Genomic DNA, 18,834 nt, shown 5'->3' on the forward strand with positions numbered 1-18,834 from the left:
ACAAGATACATTTTAAAAAAAGATAGAAACTACTTTGGTCTTTATTTTGATCAGATTTTCAAATGATGTATAAATATCTTTTATACACTTTAACTAGTAAATTACGCCATCACTTCTTGTACAGATTAAATAAACCAAAAATATTTTAGAACTTGGTTTTAGAAAATTTAAAAAAACACGTGCAATCAATTGTCATTTCATAGTAGTGTATTTTGATGCAAAAAGAAATTCCACATTTCTTTTAATAATTATAAAAAACATTACTCATAATGAATATGAAATCAAATAACCTCCAGATACAGTGTTTCAAAACATGACAGCACCATCACACTGATTAAACGAAGTCACGTACAGCAGAAGGTGCTTACTTTTTTTAAATTTAGCTTTTGCACATTAGGTGCAGTTTGATGAGGGGAAATTTCACAACAGGCTACACAGTCATACCTCATTTGTCACATTTGTACATGATATTCTGTAAAGCTCTTTTGTGTGCACACTGACTCACCATAAAGGCAAGTGGAAACAAGACATAAAAACATAACATTAATGGTGAAGTTTGAAAAAGCAGCCACCCTCATGGTGTCTGTTCACCATGTAACACTGACTCATCCTGACCTAACATCCCATGAATAAATAGCACTGACCATGGTTGAACTATATTGCAATGGCTGTGAAATGCAAGATAAAATCACGATTCCTGAACATAAATAAGCAAATTTCCTTAAAGACAGACAAATAAGCAGCAGGTTGACACAATTTAAGCTCAACCTAGAATTGTGTAATTACAATAATCAGGAATCGGCACAAATACTGTACCTGTTCAGACCAGTCAAAATAAGCTATAAAGCTGCACTGTCAGACAAAGATGTTTTGCTGCTCTTTGACTGCTAAAGAACCAAGATGTCTCCAGTGCAGCACTTGCAGCAGTTAAAGGTGATGTTCTCGTAACGGGTATAGGGGTGAAACCTGCCAATGCTTTTTTTATTGCTCAGAAAGTTTGATGAGGGAGAGTCACTGAGTGGGGGTTCTCCTTTGTTTTCTGAGCATGAAATTGGATCTAAAATCTTCAGTACCTAAGACAAAAAAGAGACAATAAATTTGTGAACCTCTGGAATTTCTGAAATGTGTAAGAAAATGGTCAATTTTGTACAAAGATAAGGGAATCGTACCTTCTCAGCCATCTTCTCAGCCGGTGTGCTGCAGAGTTGTTCAGCTGTTGCACGACTGCTCTTTACCACATTGCTGGGGCTACTGCTGCTGCTGCTGCTGGTGTTGTTACCCAAAAGGTGAGCATTTATCGCACCTGCTAGCTTGTGATTGGCTGCCACCAGCTCTCTTGTGCTCAGAGGTTGCGCACTGGGGTAGTAAGTCTGCTGTCTGCCCCACTGCAGAGACACTAGGAGCTGCTCCAGAGATCTGACAACATAAAGGCAAGCATTGTAAGCACAAGCACTTTAATGATGACTGCGGGTTGTCATCTTTGTTTTAATAAACATAACGAATTGACAAAAATTATTTTAATGTTTATGCGACTTTAATGTTTTCATACTTCTCCCAGCATTGAGGCTCTGCCCCTTAGATAATTTAAGGCCACAAGGAATCAGTCACAGGCATTACTAATTTTAAAGGACGAAATGATTTTTCACTGCTCTGGAACAAATTCATTTGTAGATAAACTTTATTTGGAGACTACTGAAATGGCAAATTATAGATAGCAGCAAATCAATGTATAATGTGTAGGATTTAGTCTCAGCAACATTAGTGTTAAAATGGTGGCCTTGCATTCTTGGGAATACTCAGCCACTTAACATCCAGTTCAAGTGAATTTAAGGTTAATTTAGATGTCCCTTTGTTGCCCAGTATTTTAGGATATCAGAAATTTGACCTATAAAAATAAAGGACACTTGGTCACAGCCCGAATCAAGGGAATGACAAAGAGGAGAGGACAACATGAATTCAAGCCAAATATTTATTGGCAGAGTTCTCAAATTAACTAAGGCAAGTCAAATAGTGTTAATCTGTAGGTCAGTGATGTACGACATGTGTGCATGCGTGTCTGTGTGAGGTGTGAAAAACAAAACATGAAAGGCTAGCACCAGGAGAACCCAAACCAACCACAACCCATATGCCCAGGGTGAGAGAGAGAAAATGGCTTAATCCTTCATCTTATATAGCTGAAAACAGCACAGGTGTGAATGGGTGCACTTCCTGTTGCCTCTCCCACACAGGAAGTGAAGTTTGGGCTGTCACAATTTTATATTTAGTAATTATTTAATCTGCTTTTGCTACCTGTGAGTGAGAACCATGTCTCGAGAGAACCCTTCTCTTTCCAACAGCAGGTCCTGAATCGCTCCTTGTGCCTCCCTGGTCTGTTTCTGCAGAGCTGCTCTGGCATTTGTCAGCTCCTCTGCCATGACACTAAAGAGACAACATCCATATAAGTGTGTAATTATGCCATTACACATAAATTCATGCAATAACTAAAACATTTAAAATCATTTCCATCTTCTTCATTTGTCCAATAACAACTTCATCAATAACATACCGGCTAGCCAGGAACTTGCTCCTCCAAACGTCACATTGAATGCTCATTCGCTCCAGCTGCTCTGCGGTGTGTGTCAGATTCCGACCAAGAGCTTCGTTTTCCAGAATCAGCTGGTTCTTCTCCCGTGCCACACGCTCAAAATGGTACTGAAGGTCATCACCCACTGATGCTACTAACAGTTTCTTGAGCTCACGGTTCACCTGTAAAGAAGAAAGGTTAACTTCCAGTTTCTAACATCCAGGAAATGTTTTGAATCTTGAAACAGTCTTTGCGCCTCGCCTCTGTTTGCACACGGAGCTGATTAGATAGGCCTTCCTTGTCCTGCAGTAGCCTGCGCTCTGAGTTCTGCAGCTTCTCCAGCTGGGTTTTCCAGTCCTCCGCCAGAGGCAGGGGGGGAGAGCCCTGCTCCTCAACCTGTTGCCCTGCCTCTCCTTTCTCCTCAGTAGGTCCTGTACGACAGCTCCTGCTGATGGCGGCACGTGGGATGACAATCCTTACAGCTTCCACCTCTGTGCAGGCCTCTCGACTCACCTTGCCCAAGTGAAGCACCCCGTGAGGCTGGTGGGAAGTAGGGGGAGCAGAGTGGGAAGATTCTGTGCTGTGCTTCGGATTAGCCACTTTAAGAAGGGGAATGGTAGTTGGACCTGGAGGAAGTGTATTTGTGTTTGCCTCCAGGATGGCAGCTGGTTTTTCAGTCTCCATGCCATCTCCAGCACCTCGGACAGGCACACGAGCAGAATCTGTAGGAAGCAAGTCAGGCAATGTTTACACTTTGCACTTGAATGTATCCAAAGTAGTCCACTGAGAAGAAGACAGCTAAATGCCTAAAACAACATCGGGAATTGTTTACATCGATGAGCCCAGATGTTTTTTTTTTTTATGTGCACTCACAAATCAAGGGCTAATTACTGCTGCCTTTTGTTAAATGTATGATTTTTCTTTTGTAATGAGACAAAGATAAAAATACAAATAAGAGTACATTCAGTAAGGGAGACAGACGCCCTTCGTCTGAACTGTGAGCTGAAATAAACAGCTCTCACCTCTCACTGCAGCCGTCATGGTTGGAGGTGGTGTCGGCTGGAAACGAGCCTGTAAATTCACTGAAACTCGGTCAGCCTTCAACCTGTGGAGACAAACGAAGGGAAAAGTTGTTGGGGTGTTTTTTTTTTTTACACTCGTTATTTACTACATTTAATGTAGTAGTGTTTGAACAGAAGAAGGCCGCTAGTCAAAAGCTCCATGTTAACCACCGTGACTGTAGCTCTCGTTAGCTAATGTGCTAAACGCGTTAAACGAGTTTAACCGAAAATTACTTGAACGCGACGCTTTTGGCGACCTTCATGGATTCAGACAAACTGTAAGGAAACATACCGGGTAGGTTTGGTAGAAACTGCCTCGGATGAGTCGCTGGAAGCAACAATTAGTTGATTGTTTTGTCGCCGGATGTAGTTGGCCGGTTGACCAGGAAGTGGAGGAGGGTTTCTTCTTCCCTCAGCTGAGCCTCTCAGGCAAAACTGAACAGCCAGATCTCTACACATGGTCCTGCCACGTGTAGAGATCTGAATTTATAAACGCTTTCAGTTGCTAAAACATCGAACATCTCCAATATGTAAATATTTTGTGTAGGCAGCAGCACCGTCAGCCTGACAGACTGACCCAGCGAAGTGATGTCCATCGTTCAAATGAAATAACAGATGTATTGCTCTTGCTCAATAAATCTGTTTCTTGCTCTTCACACGCTCTTCACACGCCATGAACAAAATTTTGAGATCTCTGTTCAGAAAAATGTGTGTTTGCGGCGGCTGGTGTCGATCCGAGTAGCCGGAACCTTCGCGCGTACTCAATTTCCTTTACGGATTAAAAACATGGTTGCAACGTTGAAAAGCGCAGCTCTCTTCCGCTGCGGTGGTTTCAGACCAGATTCAATACATCTGTCCCTTTAGTCGAGCACATTTCACTCATTTTCCTGTGTTCCGGGCCCCGATAGTTGCAGTCTTCCTGGCGGGTTGTGTTCCAGTTGTGTTACGGTTGTCATGGGGGTGCACGGGCTGTGGAGGCTGCTTGAGAGCACCGGGAAGCCCATCAACCCGGAGACTCTGGAGGGGAAGATCCTCGCAGTTGGTATCCTGACCCCTACCTCACACAAAACAACAGTCAAACAGGGACATATTTTTATCAGATCACACGAAAGCGTTTGAATAGGATGCGTTATTTTCCAGGGTAATACGTGTGTCCTATTTTGCCACTGTAGAATTTTCTTTAGTTAATTCACCGGGTCACTTTGCATGATAACTGCAATAAACGTCCATAATATGCTGCAAAACAATAATGGAAAATAAATAAAATATTATTGTGTTTGCACATGAGACCAAATAAGTTTACTTTTTAAAAGTGTATTTTTGTTTTCTGTAACAAACATAAAAGCACTCTCATTCATACTGTAATTTATTGATGATCCCTAAGTCATGTCCTATGAGGTCAGACACAGTGAAAATGAATAGACGCATTAATACCAACACTAAATAATTACAAGGAACAACATGTGTTGTGGTCAGATGTATTGATGTAGCTATAGTCTTCTACTTCGCTGCAGCATTAACCTTAACCAGACACTTCCAGACATCAGCATATGGCTGAATCAGGCCGTGAAGGGGGTGAGAGATCGTGATGGCAACAGTGTCCAGAACGCCCATCTCCTCACTCTCTTCCACCGCATCTGTAAACTCCTCTTCTTCCGTATCCGGCCAGTCTTTGTGTTTGACGGGGATGCACCGCTGCTGAAGAGGCAGACTCTGGTAGGTGCAGTAGATGCTGGAAAACCATGCAAATGTTCTCTGTATGAACAGATTCAGGCCATTCCTTGTGTACTGTAAGTTAGTGTGGCTCTCCTGCAGGCTCTGAGGAGGCAAAGGAAGGAGGAACTGAGTCGAGAGTCCAATCAGACCAATGAGAAACTCCTCAAAACATTTTTAAAGAGGCAAGCTATCAAAGCTGCACTTGGAGACCGCAGGTGAGTGGCAATGACGGCAGGCAAATGCACATCAGTCTTCAGAAAAAGCTGTTAAAAGCGGTTATATTCGCTCACCACATGATACCAGAACAATAGTTTTAGAAACAAAACAAACTTGAGCTTAATGCCTACTCCCCTAAGAAAGCTTTTCTAGTTTTACTGATGTTGTCTGAAGTATCCCTGTTGTTTCTTCCCTGCCACAGCCAGGATCCTCTGCCCAGCCTCTCCAGTGTGACAAGAAATGAGGTGGACGACATGTATATTCTACCAGCCCTGCCGCCTGCAGAGGAGAAGGAGCAGAATAAATCCAGGTTCCATTTCACTAGTTATCATGGATATGTTATTTTGTGTTATCAGATTTTTACAGCCAAGGATTGAGCTCTGTGAAAAGAAATGTTTTTTTTATGCATAACATGTTTTGTATATAATTTTATATTCACCTCCCCCTCACAGAGCTCACAAATAATCACATGCAAAGTAACTCAGTGTCAAGTTATCCATAACTGTTTTCCTGGGAAGAAAAATGCCCTGTTTTATGTAATATACTGTATTTTTTCAGCATGTGTTCCCCTCTATTTGCAGTTCAGAAGAGGAGGATGACAAAGAGTCAGATGAAATGGACAATGGAAATGGTCACATGTATCAGGTAAAATTATATATGCAAGCATGAATTTAGTCAGCACCAGCTCTAAATAATTCTTAAAATATTCTTTTAAAATCACCACACTTAATACAATACATTGACTGGCCTTATGAACTCTCCTTTTTATTGATGAAGCCCTCTTTAATAATTGACATTTGAAGCTTTTGCCCAACATTACAGGAAGAATTTTATGAAGATCCCAATTCAGTGGACATCAACTCAGAGGAGTTTGCCAGTTTGCCTCCTGAAATGAAACATGAGATACTCAAAGACATGAAAGAGTTTTCCAAACGTCGCAGAACCATGTACCACAAACCTCCACAGGTAGAGTTCACACGCAATTCAAAACCATACATGCTCACCCATCTACTCTTTTTAATATTGATTCCTCCTCACTCCACAGCTTTCGGGAGACTTTTCCCAGTACCAGTTGGCCGGCTTGCTCCAGAGGAACCAGCTGAACCAGCGTTTGGAGAAAGTAGAGAAAGAGATGAGCCAACAGAGTGCCGGCAGCGCTCCACAGCTGTACCAGAAAGATGGTGACCAGGAGAATCACAGTGTAGAGTCACATCGACTGGTTTCAGAAGACCATTCCCACTACATCCTTATTAAAGGTGAGTCATCCTTGCTAATATACATATATAAATATGTGTGTGTCAACGTATCAATATTATAAAACGGGCTGCATTATATTTTACACACTACTGCACACTTTTCATGCTCAGGCTTCACAAAGACCAAGACTGCTTCTGAGAACTTATCTGCAGCTCAGCCCTGGTCTGGGAACTTCTTGTCAGGCTACAAAAGACGAGCTGGGGACAGACCAGAGCCCCTGTGGCGTCCTGTTTGTGAAGGAGAGGAAGATGTGCTTGATCCCCCCTCAGAGGAGTGCAAACCATCAGCATCAAAACCATCCGAAGGTGACAATTCACCACCCTCCCCTCGTACACTCAGGGCAATCCAGGCAGCAATGAACGACAGCTCGGATGAAGAGAAAGTGGACCGTGATAAGAATGGGGGAAGAGTGTCTCCACAGACTTTGCTGGCAATCCAGCAAGCTCTTGCTGAGGAGGAAGATGGCGCAGCTGAACATAGTACTCCAACAAATAGCTCAGTCCCTGAGCTGCAGGTGAATACTCATCATCCTGCGCCACAAGTGGTCATCAGCAGCTCAGAGGAAGAGGCCGAGCCTGATGATGCAAAGTGGCTACCGCTTCAAGAATCCAACTTTAATGGAAACTCAACTTCTAAAAATCTACGAGCAAAAGATATTTTGTTTAATATCAGTTATGAAGATGAGATGGAAGAGGTAATTGGTCAGAGAAATAAAGCTCTTCACCTCGCGGTGCTCCAACAACCTCAGGAGAGGAAGAAGCTGTCAGAAGAAAACCCAAAGAAAGGAGAGGTGACAGAGGACATGAGGACAGGACGAGGAGTGCAAACAGAGAAAGAAGAAGAGCTGGTAAGAAGAGAATCAGTGCACAGACTGGTCATAAAGGAAGGGGATCTGGTTCAACCACAGGGTGCTGCTGCTGCTGCTGCTTGTGGTCAAAACAAATTAACTATGAAAGCATTTGCTCATGAATGTGGAAAATCTGCAGAGGCTGAATTTCAGAGGAGCAACAAGTCCATCGAAGGTCTGGAGGAAAGAAGTGGAGATGATGTGAAGTCAGACGGTAGTGATGAGAGCGAGTCAGAAGGTACGATCTCACTCATTTATCATATTAAAAAGTCGATGTTAATAAAAATTGTTAATCTTGTGCTGTGTATTTCATCAGAAGGCTTCATCGAGGTCTCAGAAGAAGAATCGAAAGAGCAGGATGCAGATGGGTCTCCTAGAATAGCAAGAGAGAAGCGATCTCCAGTTGAAATCCACAGAGACAGAACACAGAACCAAGAAAAACCAGAGGATGGTTTGCCCGAGGTTTCAGCTGTTGCTCTGAAATTAGACAAAGAAGACCACGACATAGAGAGACACGGAACCGAGAACCAAGAGGAAGACCTGAAGGAGGAAACAGAGACTGAGTCTGTTTCAGCTCCAACAGTCAATGAATGGGAACACTTGGATGTGGTTAGTTTTGTCGGACAAAACGACGATTTGATAAATATCATTAAAATCAATAAATCATTAGTTGCAGCCTTACAATAATTTTTAGAAATCAAATATTTAGCTGATGTAGAGAGAACACTTTTAAATTGCCATAAATATAGCTCTGACATGTATCTACTTCAATTGCTTGTTGTTTATCACCTGACATAGACAAATATATTGAAAAACAAGCTAATGGAGAAATTAGTTCCCTGTTTTTAGTCTCCAGTGTTAATTGTTGCTTACTATTTAGCTACCGTTGCAGGGGGCTGCAGCATGGAAGGCAGAAATGCAGACAAGTCTTAAGTGACACGATCATCTGCATTGTTCAGATCGGCTTTTCAGAAGATTAACCAGGGACTGATTCCGCTGTTAGTGTTTGAGTTTGTGCGTGTGTTGTGCTGCAGGATGAGCTTGAGGCTCTGGAGAGCTCTCTACAGGTAGAGCAGAGCAACCTAAGGGAACAGAAACAGCAGCAGGAAAGGATGGCCAACACAGTCACTGGACAGATGTACCTGGAGAGCCAGGTGAACTGGAAACATGTTAAAATGATCATCAACTTACAGACATGCAAATACTGATGCACAACACTGGACCGGATAACTGGGTTTTGTTAAAACCAGAGGTGACTGTTTCCTGTGTGATAACCAGGAGTTGCTACGTCTGTTTGGCGTGCCCTTCCTGGTGGCGCCAATGGAGGCCGAGGCTCAGTGCGCAGCCCTTGACCGCGCTGACCAGACTAATGGGACCATCACAGACGACTCAGATGTGTGGCTGTTCGGAGGCCGGCATGTGTACAAAAACTTCTTCAGCCAGAACAAATATGTGGAACACTACCAATACAATGACTTGCAGAACCAACTGGGTCAGTACTGACCATCCACTCTGTGTGTGTGTGTGTGTGTGTGTGTGTGTGAGTTTTATTCTCAGTCGTCTGTGTTTTAGCATCCAGCTGAAACAGCAGGCTGTTGAAATAGTGCTGAGTTAATACTTCGTAACTGGAATATGCAAATCCAGTATCGCACACATCGACAGCTGTGAGTATTGTTGGGTAACAGGCCAGCCAGATAACTGACCACACAAACTGCAGAAAGCTTCACCCCCTCTCTCTATCTCTGTGTCCATGTCTCCACAGCAAATATTCCCAATGTCAATGTATATATGTATGCATATATTTTTCATTTGTCTTTCCCTTAACGTGCCCAGGAATGAAACGCCGGAGTCAGATTCCTTATAGGTTTACACATATCTGGCAACAGAATCTGATTCCAGTGTCTCTCTCGCTCTCTCCCCCTCACTCCCTCTGTCAGGTCTTGACAGGACTAAACTGATAAATCTTGCATACCTGCTTGGAAGTGACTACACAGAGGGGGTGCCAGGGGTTGGATATGTGACTGGGATGGAAATTCTGAATGAGTTCCCAGGACCGGGGTTGGAACCACTGACACAGTTCAGGTCTGTATTTATTATTTTTGAAGTGTTGTTGAAGTGTTTACATCGTGATTATTTATGTAATTTTAAAAACAAACTGAAATGCAACAGTACAATAAAACAAATAAAATACAACTATAGAAATATGGTGATGGTTACTGTTTCCTAAGGCGTTGTAGTGTTTTTTCCCCTGCAGTAAATGGTGGTCAGAGGCTCAGGAGAAAAAGCGCCTGACAGCTAATCCTCGGCACACGAAGGTGAAGAAGAAACTGAGGGACCTAAAGCTGCAGCCCGGGTTCCCCAACCCTGCAGTGGCTCATGCGTACCTCCAACCCGCTGTGGACCAATCAGATGGTTCCTTCAGCTGGGGACTTCCACAACTCGATATGATCAAAGAATATCCTTTCTGTCCATGCGCCTGCGTGTGTTTGTTTGCTTGTTTGTTTGTTTGTTTGTTTGTCATCAACGTGATTTTCCTGAGCTGATTTTTTACATTCTGTCTGAACCGCTTTGGCTGGAGCTGTCGGAAGACAGAGGAAACTCTTCAGCCTGTGATCAAGCAGCTCAACTCTCAGCAGGTATCTGACAGAAATCCCAGTGCAGAAAACAGAAAACAAAAACAAAATGAAATTAATATTTTTTTTAGTGCAGTCAGCATCCCTGTCTCTTGAATGTATTGCGCCTTTTGATCTCACAAGTTATTTCTCACTGTTTGGGTTTAGACTCAGCTGCGGATCGACTCCTTCTTCCGGATGGAGGAGCGGGAAAAGCAGATGATTCGAAGCCAGCGTCTCCGGCGAGCGGTTACCTGCATGAAGAGAAAGGAGAGAGAGGGAGGAGAGGAGGACAGTGAAGAAGAAGAGCATTCCCCAGTCAAATTGAAGAGAGGGAAGAGCGCAAACAGGAATCCAAAGACGGGAGGAGAGAAAGAGGAGGAAAGGTCCGTGGCAGGAGGGGGGTTTCTGGGGTCACAGGTGACCTTTGAAACTCCAATTACATCTCTCAAGAACATGAACAGCACGAGCCATGAGTCTCCCTCAGTGAAGGGCGACCTTCAGCCCTCTAAGAGTCTACCTCAAAGTGTCAGGAGCTGCAGCAGCAGTTCAGGAGCGGACAGCGATGATGGTGGCGAAGCTGCGATGGTTACAGCCCGATCCGTCTTCGAAGGCAGCCGACGAGGCCAGCGAGGGAAAAGCACACGAGGAAGAGGAAGAGGAAGAGGAAGAGGGAAGAAGTAATGACGGAAAAACTGAACTGCACAACACTTCCAAATAATGTCCTTCATGTTTGATATTTATAATGAAAAGGTGAAAATGCATCATGTCATACAGAGCTATGAATTGAGCTTTGCCCATAGTATTGAACGTGTACTTTGTGAACTATTTATGTGACTGGAAGTATTTTTTACCTCTGTGGTGGTAGATTTGTGAGAGGATTGACAATATTTTGCATAAAGTTTTTTCATATAAGATGCTGTTTTGGCTTATATTTGTAAGTCCACATACTTACATTTACACTTACATTTCTCTCAGGTTGTATTTCACATGCATTCTGTTTCTTCCTACTTCCTGCATACCCAGCATTCAACATACACATCGATATAAACTTTTGCCCAAATGAAAAGATTAAGCAACATTTGCTAGTGCTTGCTCGTCAAATTGGTCATTCTTTGTTTTAATTTCAAATATATTACTCCATTTCGAGTTCAGCAGCATGGTGGTCCAGGTGCTGCTGTCAGTCAGTTTTATGTCATGGTGTGTGGGGGGGGGGCATACCCAAGGAGAGCTAGAAATGTGGGGTGGGTGAGCAAGAGGTTAGGAAAGCCTGTATTTGTGTGTAACTTAAAACTTTCAAGGGTGACAGCTAAAGACCTCGATCTGACTTAAATCCAAAGGGATCTGGGATCATAAAGCAAGAACGACAGCTAGCTGACTGCTGCAGCTTTTCTGCTTTGGGCATCGTTGCCCTCTTTCTGCCTGGGCTCATTAAGATAAAGACTACAGTCCAAAACCATGGAGGACTCTGTGACTAACCAAGGTGAGAATCATCAATACGATCATAATATGAAGTATGTGTTTCATGTTAACATAGTTATAACTTAAGTTATAACTCATAAACCAGCTGAGTATGAATCTAAAGTCAGAACTTGCCAGATACTCCCTGTAATTAGCTGCTTGTTAATGAGATATTTCAACACATGCAAAAGCTGTACATTTATTGCCAAAAAACTTGGACATAATTGAATCTTTGCACTGTTTCTGCCCCGTGGGATCCCCTGACCTTCTCTCCACAGTTGCATAACTGAAGTTGTGTGTCAGAGCGTAGCCCTTTGCCCTGACACATAGCTGGAGACTGACACACTGGCGTGATGTTACAGACAAACACAAAGGGATCTAAGCAGTATTATGGGCCAAAATGGGATTCATTTATAGAGCAGGGAAGTAAATGTTAACTGTAATGTGATATGAAAGAAAATAATCCGTCAGCAAACCTGCACAGATACCCTGCAGTGCCCTCATGATGTCATGCTTTTTTTGGTTTTTTGGTTTTTTTCCTGGCAGAGATTTTTGTTAGAGTCACTTTGAAACCATAGCTGGTAAAAATTTGAAAAAGGGTTTAACACAAAATTCAATATTTGGAATTTACAGTTTCATCTTCCGTCTCTCCGATGAAAAGGTTTCTGTTCATTTAGCCCACAGCCCTCTTTGTGAACTCTTGGAGCCACTTGCCTTTTGTTGAAGATTGACAGTCTTTGCTCTGTACTATATAGTTGAGCGCTCAATTAAGGCAACTTAATTGAAGCAGAAAGAAATATCTGCAGTTTGTGTCTGAAAATGATGCAGGAAGACAAAGAGCTCTGAGATAAGACATACTATAGCAAATAAACATATACCTAATGACATATAATATTAAACGCAGGAAAGCAGGGGCAGTTCTGTGTCATTATAAAAAATAGGAAGAGACTGAGCTAGCCGCTAGTAATATTTGCAATCACTAGAAATTTTGTCCTTGAAAATCCATGCAAACGTGAGTCATCACCTCTTCAATAAGAGCAGAGAAGCATCGTATTGAATTCTGACTTGTCACAGCAGGAAGAATTCAAGCACATCTAATGACATTAATACAGCTTCATACCATTTAAGAGTATCAGTGAATGATGCCAGTGAGCTGAATACATGACATCACAGCTAATGTACATTGTTACTGTGTCAAGATATCTGCTGCGAAACTCAATGTAACATTATGTTTTAACTTTATGATACCGTGCCTTTTCTCCTGTGAATGCAGAGCTTGCCAACGCAATAATGGCTCGACGTTCCCTCCCCACTGTCACTGGCCCAGCAGCCTGGGAAGGATACACCTTTTCTGATCAGGAGATCCGCATTAAAGAGTCCACTGATGTTTATGGAGCTGTACTGTGGCCCTCGGTGCGGCCGACTTCATACGCTTATCTGCTGTCGATGTTTTTCAGTTTCAGCCAGTGAAACTACAAGTTTGTGTCTCCCAATAGGCGATGGTGCTGTGTCATTTCTTAGAGGCTAGCCGGGACAAATACAGCCTGGCTGATAAAAATGTGATTGAGCTGGGTGCTGGGACTGGACTCGTCACCATTGTATCCAGTCTGTTAGGTACAGTGACGAACAATTCAGCCAACTTGTATTCATCTTGTGTTGCTTTGACCTCAGTGTTGTATGTTGTTCCCTTTAACACTCAGCTGTTTCTCCTCAGGTGCAAAGGTCACCTCCACTGACCTCCCAGATGTGTTGGGGAACCTCCAGTACAATGTTATGCGCAACACCAAGGGCAGATGCAAGTACACCCCTCTGGTAGGCCTTTATATTTCAGAATTGCAGACTTGATGAATGTAATGTATTCAATTGATTTTAAAAATCCAGGCAAGCTGCTGTTGACAAAATGACCACCAGCAACATATGCAACTCTGTGTTTTGGTTTTGTTCTTTTTAGAAATATGAGAAATTTGTCTCTGATTGTAGGTCACTGAGCTGATCTGGGGTCAGGAGTTGGAGCAGCGTTTCCCACGTGCCACACATTGTTTTGACTTCATCCTGGCAGCTGACGTGGTGTACGCCCACCCTTACCTGGACGAGCTGATGGACACCTTTGACCACCTGTGTCAGGAAAACACACAGATCCTTTGGGCCATGCGTTTCCGCCTGGATCCGGAGAACAGTTTTGTGGATCGCTTCCGGCAGCGTTTCCACCTGGAGGAAGTGTACGACCTCCCCAGCCTGAGCATAAAACTGTACCGAGCCTGGAGGAAGGACAAGACGACCAAAGTGCAAGGAGAAGCTGCTGCCTGAGCTGTGACACAGACACAGCACTTTGCTGTGAGAGTGTGACTGCTGAGCTAGGTCGCAGTCGGAAATGGCCTTGCCTCAGGCGTTTTCCTGGATAGCAATATTGGAACAAAATAGCAATAGTTCAAAATAGTTTCTCCGTATTGTTATGGTATTATTCATAGTATTAACTGATGTATTTCTTATTGTTTATAAGATACATTTCAGTAAACTCAATAAATACCTTTAACCTTTAACTTTATGACAACAACATAACAGCCTCTAAAACTAACAGCGGTCACATTTCAGGACTAGTGATTTGCATTTCATTATTTGTTTTTTAACAAAGTAGTGAAAATGTTTATAAGAATTTATCATATACATGTTTTGATCTGAAATCATGAACTCTGACCAACAACATCAGTGATGTCACATTAGTCAGGAGCCACCTCTCATCAACATCCACAACCAACACGATCTCTTACTTGAGATCCAACTAACCACAACTTTGGTCTGATAATGAGATATTTCTTCTGACCTTTATTTGAGTATGACTTCATTTGGATTATATGAACAGATGTATCCATATTCATACACCAGGCAAACTCTATATATTCATGTTTAGTACTGTATGATCAGAATAATCAATAAAAAAACAATCTTTTTTTCTTAAATCATAAACCTAAATGTAGGTAATTTCCCCACTGAGGGTAATAATAAAGGATTATGATCTTATCTCATCTTAAATACCTAACTACTCTGCAACACGCAAAAAGCTTTTTCTCAATATGAATTCTATCACCAGCAAAAAAGATCATGTACATATAATTCAATGTGCTGCTTCAACTCCATGAACATCAACATGCTGCACAGTTTCTTCATGTTGGAAACTCCCCACTTCACATGAATATCTTGGAAACAGAAAGTAGGAAACACCTACGAGTGATGTGACCCATTAAATCTGACATTTGGGATTCCAAATCCTCCGGCGTTTTTTAGATTCTGCAGATCGCTGTGTGATGATGTGTGCTGGATCAGAGAGGGACGGGGCGGTTATTGAGACCAGTGGCAGCAAAGCACCATGTGTCATTGTCATGTAAAACATACAGCAGGTGAAGATATCCGTTAACTCCATCACTCTCTCAACAGCCTCTTTGTCGTTCATCCTTTGAATGGACAGCTAAGGCTTCTCCTTATCAGGCTGAAACGCTTGATCGCTTCTTCTTCTTCTTCTTTTTTTTTTCCAAATAAGGCTGCACCACACCGACAACACGGCTAGGCCATGACCTCACCTCTCTAATGTGCCAAAGTACCCCAAGGCCCTGGACAGATTTCACATTTTAGGATGGCAAAGGGTTTAGTAGATGACATTAAAACTGGGTGATACTTCAGCGGCAAACCTTGTGAAAATGTAATCAAGGGAAAGACTAATTGAGGTTTATATTACAGGAGCCCCCTTCTTTTCTCGGGGGTTGGTGCACGGTGGTTGCATGCCAACCTGATCCTGTTACTTCCCATCTCTGGTGAAGTGATCAAGGCTGTTGCAGAAAAAGCAACACCGGCTGCATTTCTAAATAGAGCAACATCTTTATGAGGGGAAAAAAGGTCCTAAAAGCAATGCAGAAGACACGACACCAGCTTAAATGAAATAACTTCACAAAGCTCTTGGGGCGTCATGACAACGCAAAAACGCAATGACTGCCAAGATGCCATCAAACCCAAAAACAAATCATGCATTGCTCTGGTTTTCAGGAGAGCTCGACCCCTGTGCCTCACTGAGCCTATTTCTAGACAACCACGTAAAAGCGACGCATTCCCAGTGTGAGGTGTAATATCTGGACTCATCTGCACCCACACTTTTGGCCAAATCATAGTTATTTGGTCATTGAAGATACTTTTAAAGGGTTAGTATCAGCTCCATATTCAGTTTTTACTAAGTGTGAGCGACTTATTCTCTCTGCTTATGACTTCTGCAGACTCATCCCTGTTGTTGTTAAGGGTGTGTGTGTGTGATTGCGTGTGTGCTTATGTGTATGGGGTGCGTGTTTGAATCTACGTGGGGGTTCACTCTTGCATCTGTCTCTCTTGATTTCTCAAGAGCATGGCTCTAAAAATATCCTTGTGCCCTTATGACGGCTATGGGTGTGTCCACCATGATGCTGTCTCTATAATCTCCCAGTCAGAGGTTTCCAGATGCAGTTGTTTTGGCCCCGTGCATTGGATAAAAAAGCAGCAGCACCAGATCGGAGGTGTCAGGTGAGGATTCCTGAAAATGACGTGTTAATTCATGACTGTAAACATTATCGAGGAAGTACTTTTTCAACAGAAAATCGGATTGTATGTCAGGTTTGGGTTAGTGCCTTCACTGTTCTCCGACTAAAAATAGTAAAACGTGATTTTTCTTGTTTGTTTTTTTGCATGTGTATTGTGCTCATGTTGTGAAATGTGATTGTCCCATTGTACAGGTGTGCTCTCTAAGAACTGTCTGCAGAGTTAAATGGGAAGAAATAATTAGATAAACAGCTAAATTATGCAGCGAACAGAGACTCATAAGCTAAGTTAGGAGAGAAAAAAGCTAATGAGGAACATAAAAAAAATAACAAAAACATAAAAAAAATGAACAAAGTAATTTGATGCTTCCCCTATCTGTTTGTCAAAGAATAGAAAGCCTTTTATATGGACAATTTGTGCTCATACTTTGTGGAGGAAACCAACTTTATGAGTAGCACAGAGGAGGAGGAAGAGGTGGAGGAAGTGGAACGCGGAGGCAGAGAAGGTAAAGCGGAGGGAAACTGATGAACATTTTTCATTGATGGCTGCGGGAGTATAAGTTGGACTTTTTATCTTCCAGATGACTCACAAGATGAAGAATCAGCCCCTCAGAAGCTAGATCTGCCCGGGCAGCGATCTGCCCGGGCAGATTGGACAGGGAGGTGTATTATTATGTCTTTTATTTGCTCGTGTTTCAAGAGAGCTGCAGCGTCAGGGAGGTCCAAATTTAATGAAAAAACTCTTTATAGTGTCGATGCTCCTGGTCAATCCTGAGATATGAAAAATGGGATTTTATCTGTGTAGAAATACTGAAAAGAAGGCGTCAGCCTCAAACTATCAAATGTACTCATAACGAGGTTTTGTAATGCAAGACATCTATGTGCAGGGGATTATTGTAAGTGTGGTGGGGCCAAATAATTACAGATTCTCAGAAGAGCCAGGGGCCTGCTGTCCTTTGCCCACTGGTGTAGAGTGTCCGACTGTAACGGGACGACAGGGAGAGACTCTCTCTTTCCATTGCGGCGAGGCTGTTTTTTTCATGTACAAAATAGTTTTTAAGATCATTTCCATTTTTGTCTACGTTGTGTTTTAGTTTGAGTGTAAACGTGTGTGTTTTACAGAACAGGGGGCCCAGCAGGGCCGAGCACCCGCCTGGCGTCCCAGCATCATCAGCAGCTTGGATAAAGATATCTACCATTATGTGGGCCAGGATATCGTCATTTATGAATCCATAGACTCCTACGGGGCGGTCATGTGGCCAGCCGTGAGTATTTCTCATAAAGGAGAAAACACTTCCGTTATCTTAACACCTGACCTCATTTGCCATCTTCTTGCTTTTGTTTGATTGTTTGGTTCTTGCGCAGGCGTTGGCTCTGTGCGCTTTCCTGGACAACAACAGGGATGAGGTGGACCTGCAGGGGAAGGAGGTGCTGGAGCTCGGAGCAGGAACAGGACTGGTAGCCATCGTGGCCAGCCTGCTGGGTCAGCAGTCGGAGGGCATCACACAACAATGCTGACTCAGAACTGAATATTCACTATATGAAATACTTTATCTAATATTCGTTTTTTTTTTATATACCACACACACCACAATGTATTAGTACATCATTTCGTTATTGTTCTAGAGGTAAGTCAGGAAGTCATTTCCAGTCACTGTAATGATGGAGACGCGTCACGTTTGTGCCTCCTCAGGAGCTTCGGTCACAGCCACAGACTTACCGGAGGTGCTGAGCAACCTCAGGGCCAATGTGAGGAGGAACACCCAGCAGCGCTGCAGACACACTCCCCAGGTGGCCGCTCTGTGTTGGAGCTATGACCTGGAGAGCACCCACCCGAGATCCCACCACCGATATGACTACATCCTGGCAGCCGATGTGGTCTACCACCACGACTTCCTGGATGAGCTCCTGGCCACAATGAAGCATTTCTGTCACCCGGGAACAACTGTGATCTGGGCCAACAAGTTCAGGATGGAGAGTGACTTTACCTTCTGTGAGAAATTTAAGAAAGCCTTTCACACAAGTTTACTGGCTGAAGACGGAGACATGAAGATCCTTATGGGAACGTGCAGACAGTGACACGTAAAAGAGTCATGGACCGTGAACTGCTCCGGCCTACCTAGGCCTGTCGGGGTTGGGGGGGGGGGGGGAACCTGTCTGAAATGACCAGGTTAAACATTTTCAGTTGTGGTGTCAATGTGTCTCAGTAAAAAATAAGAAGTCTGACATTTACTTGTGCATAATTCCAGCAGAAAAGCTCAGCTGTTTACAGAAAGTTACCTGCATCATAAAACTCTCCTCTGTAGATAATTGCATCCTGCAATTTTGTGGAATTTTGAATTAGTTGTTTCACAGCTTCTCTTTATCTCCTGCATAAGGCTAATATAGAAGTCCATGTTCCAGATTCAAATCTGTTAGGATAAAATTATGATTATTCTGTAAAATATTCTGAAAAAGAAAAACATGCAAAAAAAAAAAAAACAAAACAAAAAAGCTACTGTGTTATGATGGAATCAGAGTTCATGTGCATGAACATTTAAAGCTGTGA

At 42.9% G+C, this 18,834-nt stretch overlaps 4 protein-coding genes across 4 annotated transcripts; 3 read left to right on the plus strand and 1 right to left on the minus strand.

Annotated features, from left to right (window-relative positions):
* Positions 1 to 46: 46 nt before the first annotated feature.
* blzf1 (basic leucine zipper nuclear factor 1) lies at positions 47 to 4,135 on the minus strand. The gene is made up of 7 exons (XM_029498611.1): positions 3,917 to 4,135; positions 3,586 to 3,668; positions 2,825 to 3,285; positions 2,546 to 2,745; positions 2,290 to 2,418; positions 1,170 to 1,416; positions 47 to 1,073 (listed from the first exon to the last, which is right to left on the minus strand). The coding sequence occupies exons 1-7, from the start codon at positions 4,081 to 4,083 to the stop codon at positions 888 to 890; spliced, it is 1,473 nt and encodes a 490-aa protein (XP_029354471.1). The 5' UTR covers positions 4,084 to 4,135; the 3' UTR covers positions 47 to 887.
* A 310-nt stretch (positions 4,136 to 4,445) lies between these two features.
* ercc5 (excision repair cross-complementation group 5) lies at positions 4,446 to 11,187 on the plus strand. Its single transcript, XM_029498042.1, has 15 exons — positions 4,446 to 4,666; positions 5,165 to 5,340; positions 5,440 to 5,555; positions 5,759 to 5,866; positions 6,138 to 6,201; positions 6,379 to 6,522; positions 6,602 to 6,812; positions 6,924 to 7,898; positions 7,977 to 8,269; positions 8,695 to 8,814; positions 8,939 to 9,152; positions 9,598 to 9,742; positions 9,915 to 10,115; positions 10,212 to 10,296; positions 10,441 to 11,187. The coding sequence occupies exons 1-15, from the start codon at positions 4,579 to 4,581 to the stop codon at positions 10,954 to 10,956; spliced, it is 3,456 nt and encodes a 1,151-aa protein (XP_029353902.1). The 5' UTR covers positions 4,446 to 4,578; the 3' UTR covers positions 10,957 to 11,187.
* A 436-nt stretch (positions 11,188 to 11,623) lies between these two features.
* Positions 11,624 to 14,170, plus strand: mettl21e (methyltransferase like 21e). Its single transcript, XM_029498820.1, has 5 exons — positions 11,624 to 11,755; positions 13,007 to 13,146; positions 13,230 to 13,347; positions 13,448 to 13,545; positions 13,714 to 14,170. Exons 1-5 carry the CDS (start codon positions 11,731 to 11,733, stop codon positions 14,038 to 14,040), a joined length of 708 nt encoding a protein of 235 aa, XP_029354680.1. The 5' UTR covers positions 11,624 to 11,730; the 3' UTR covers positions 14,041 to 14,170.
* Positions 14,171 to 16,243: 2,073 nt separating this feature from the next.
* On the plus strand, positions 16,244 to 18,452 carry LOC115041292 (protein-lysine methyltransferase METTL21C-like). Its single transcript, XM_029498647.1, has 5 exons — positions 16,244 to 16,272; positions 16,681 to 16,792; positions 17,409 to 17,551; positions 17,652 to 17,769; positions 17,980 to 18,452. The coding sequence occupies exons 2-5, from the start codon at positions 16,693 to 16,695 to the stop codon at positions 18,363 to 18,365; spliced, it is 747 nt and encodes a 248-aa protein (XP_029354507.1). The 5' UTR covers positions 16,244 to 16,272; positions 16,681 to 16,692; the 3' UTR covers positions 18,366 to 18,452.
* Positions 18,453 to 18,834: the final 382 nt, after the last annotated feature.

Source organism: Echeneis naucrates, chromosome 3 (assembly GCF_900963305.1).
Source record: "Echeneis naucrates chromosome 3, fEcheNa1.1, whole genome shotgun sequence".
NCBI classification, from domain to species: domain Eukaryota; kingdom Metazoa; phylum Chordata; class Actinopteri; order Carangiformes; family Echeneidae; genus Echeneis; species Echeneis naucrates.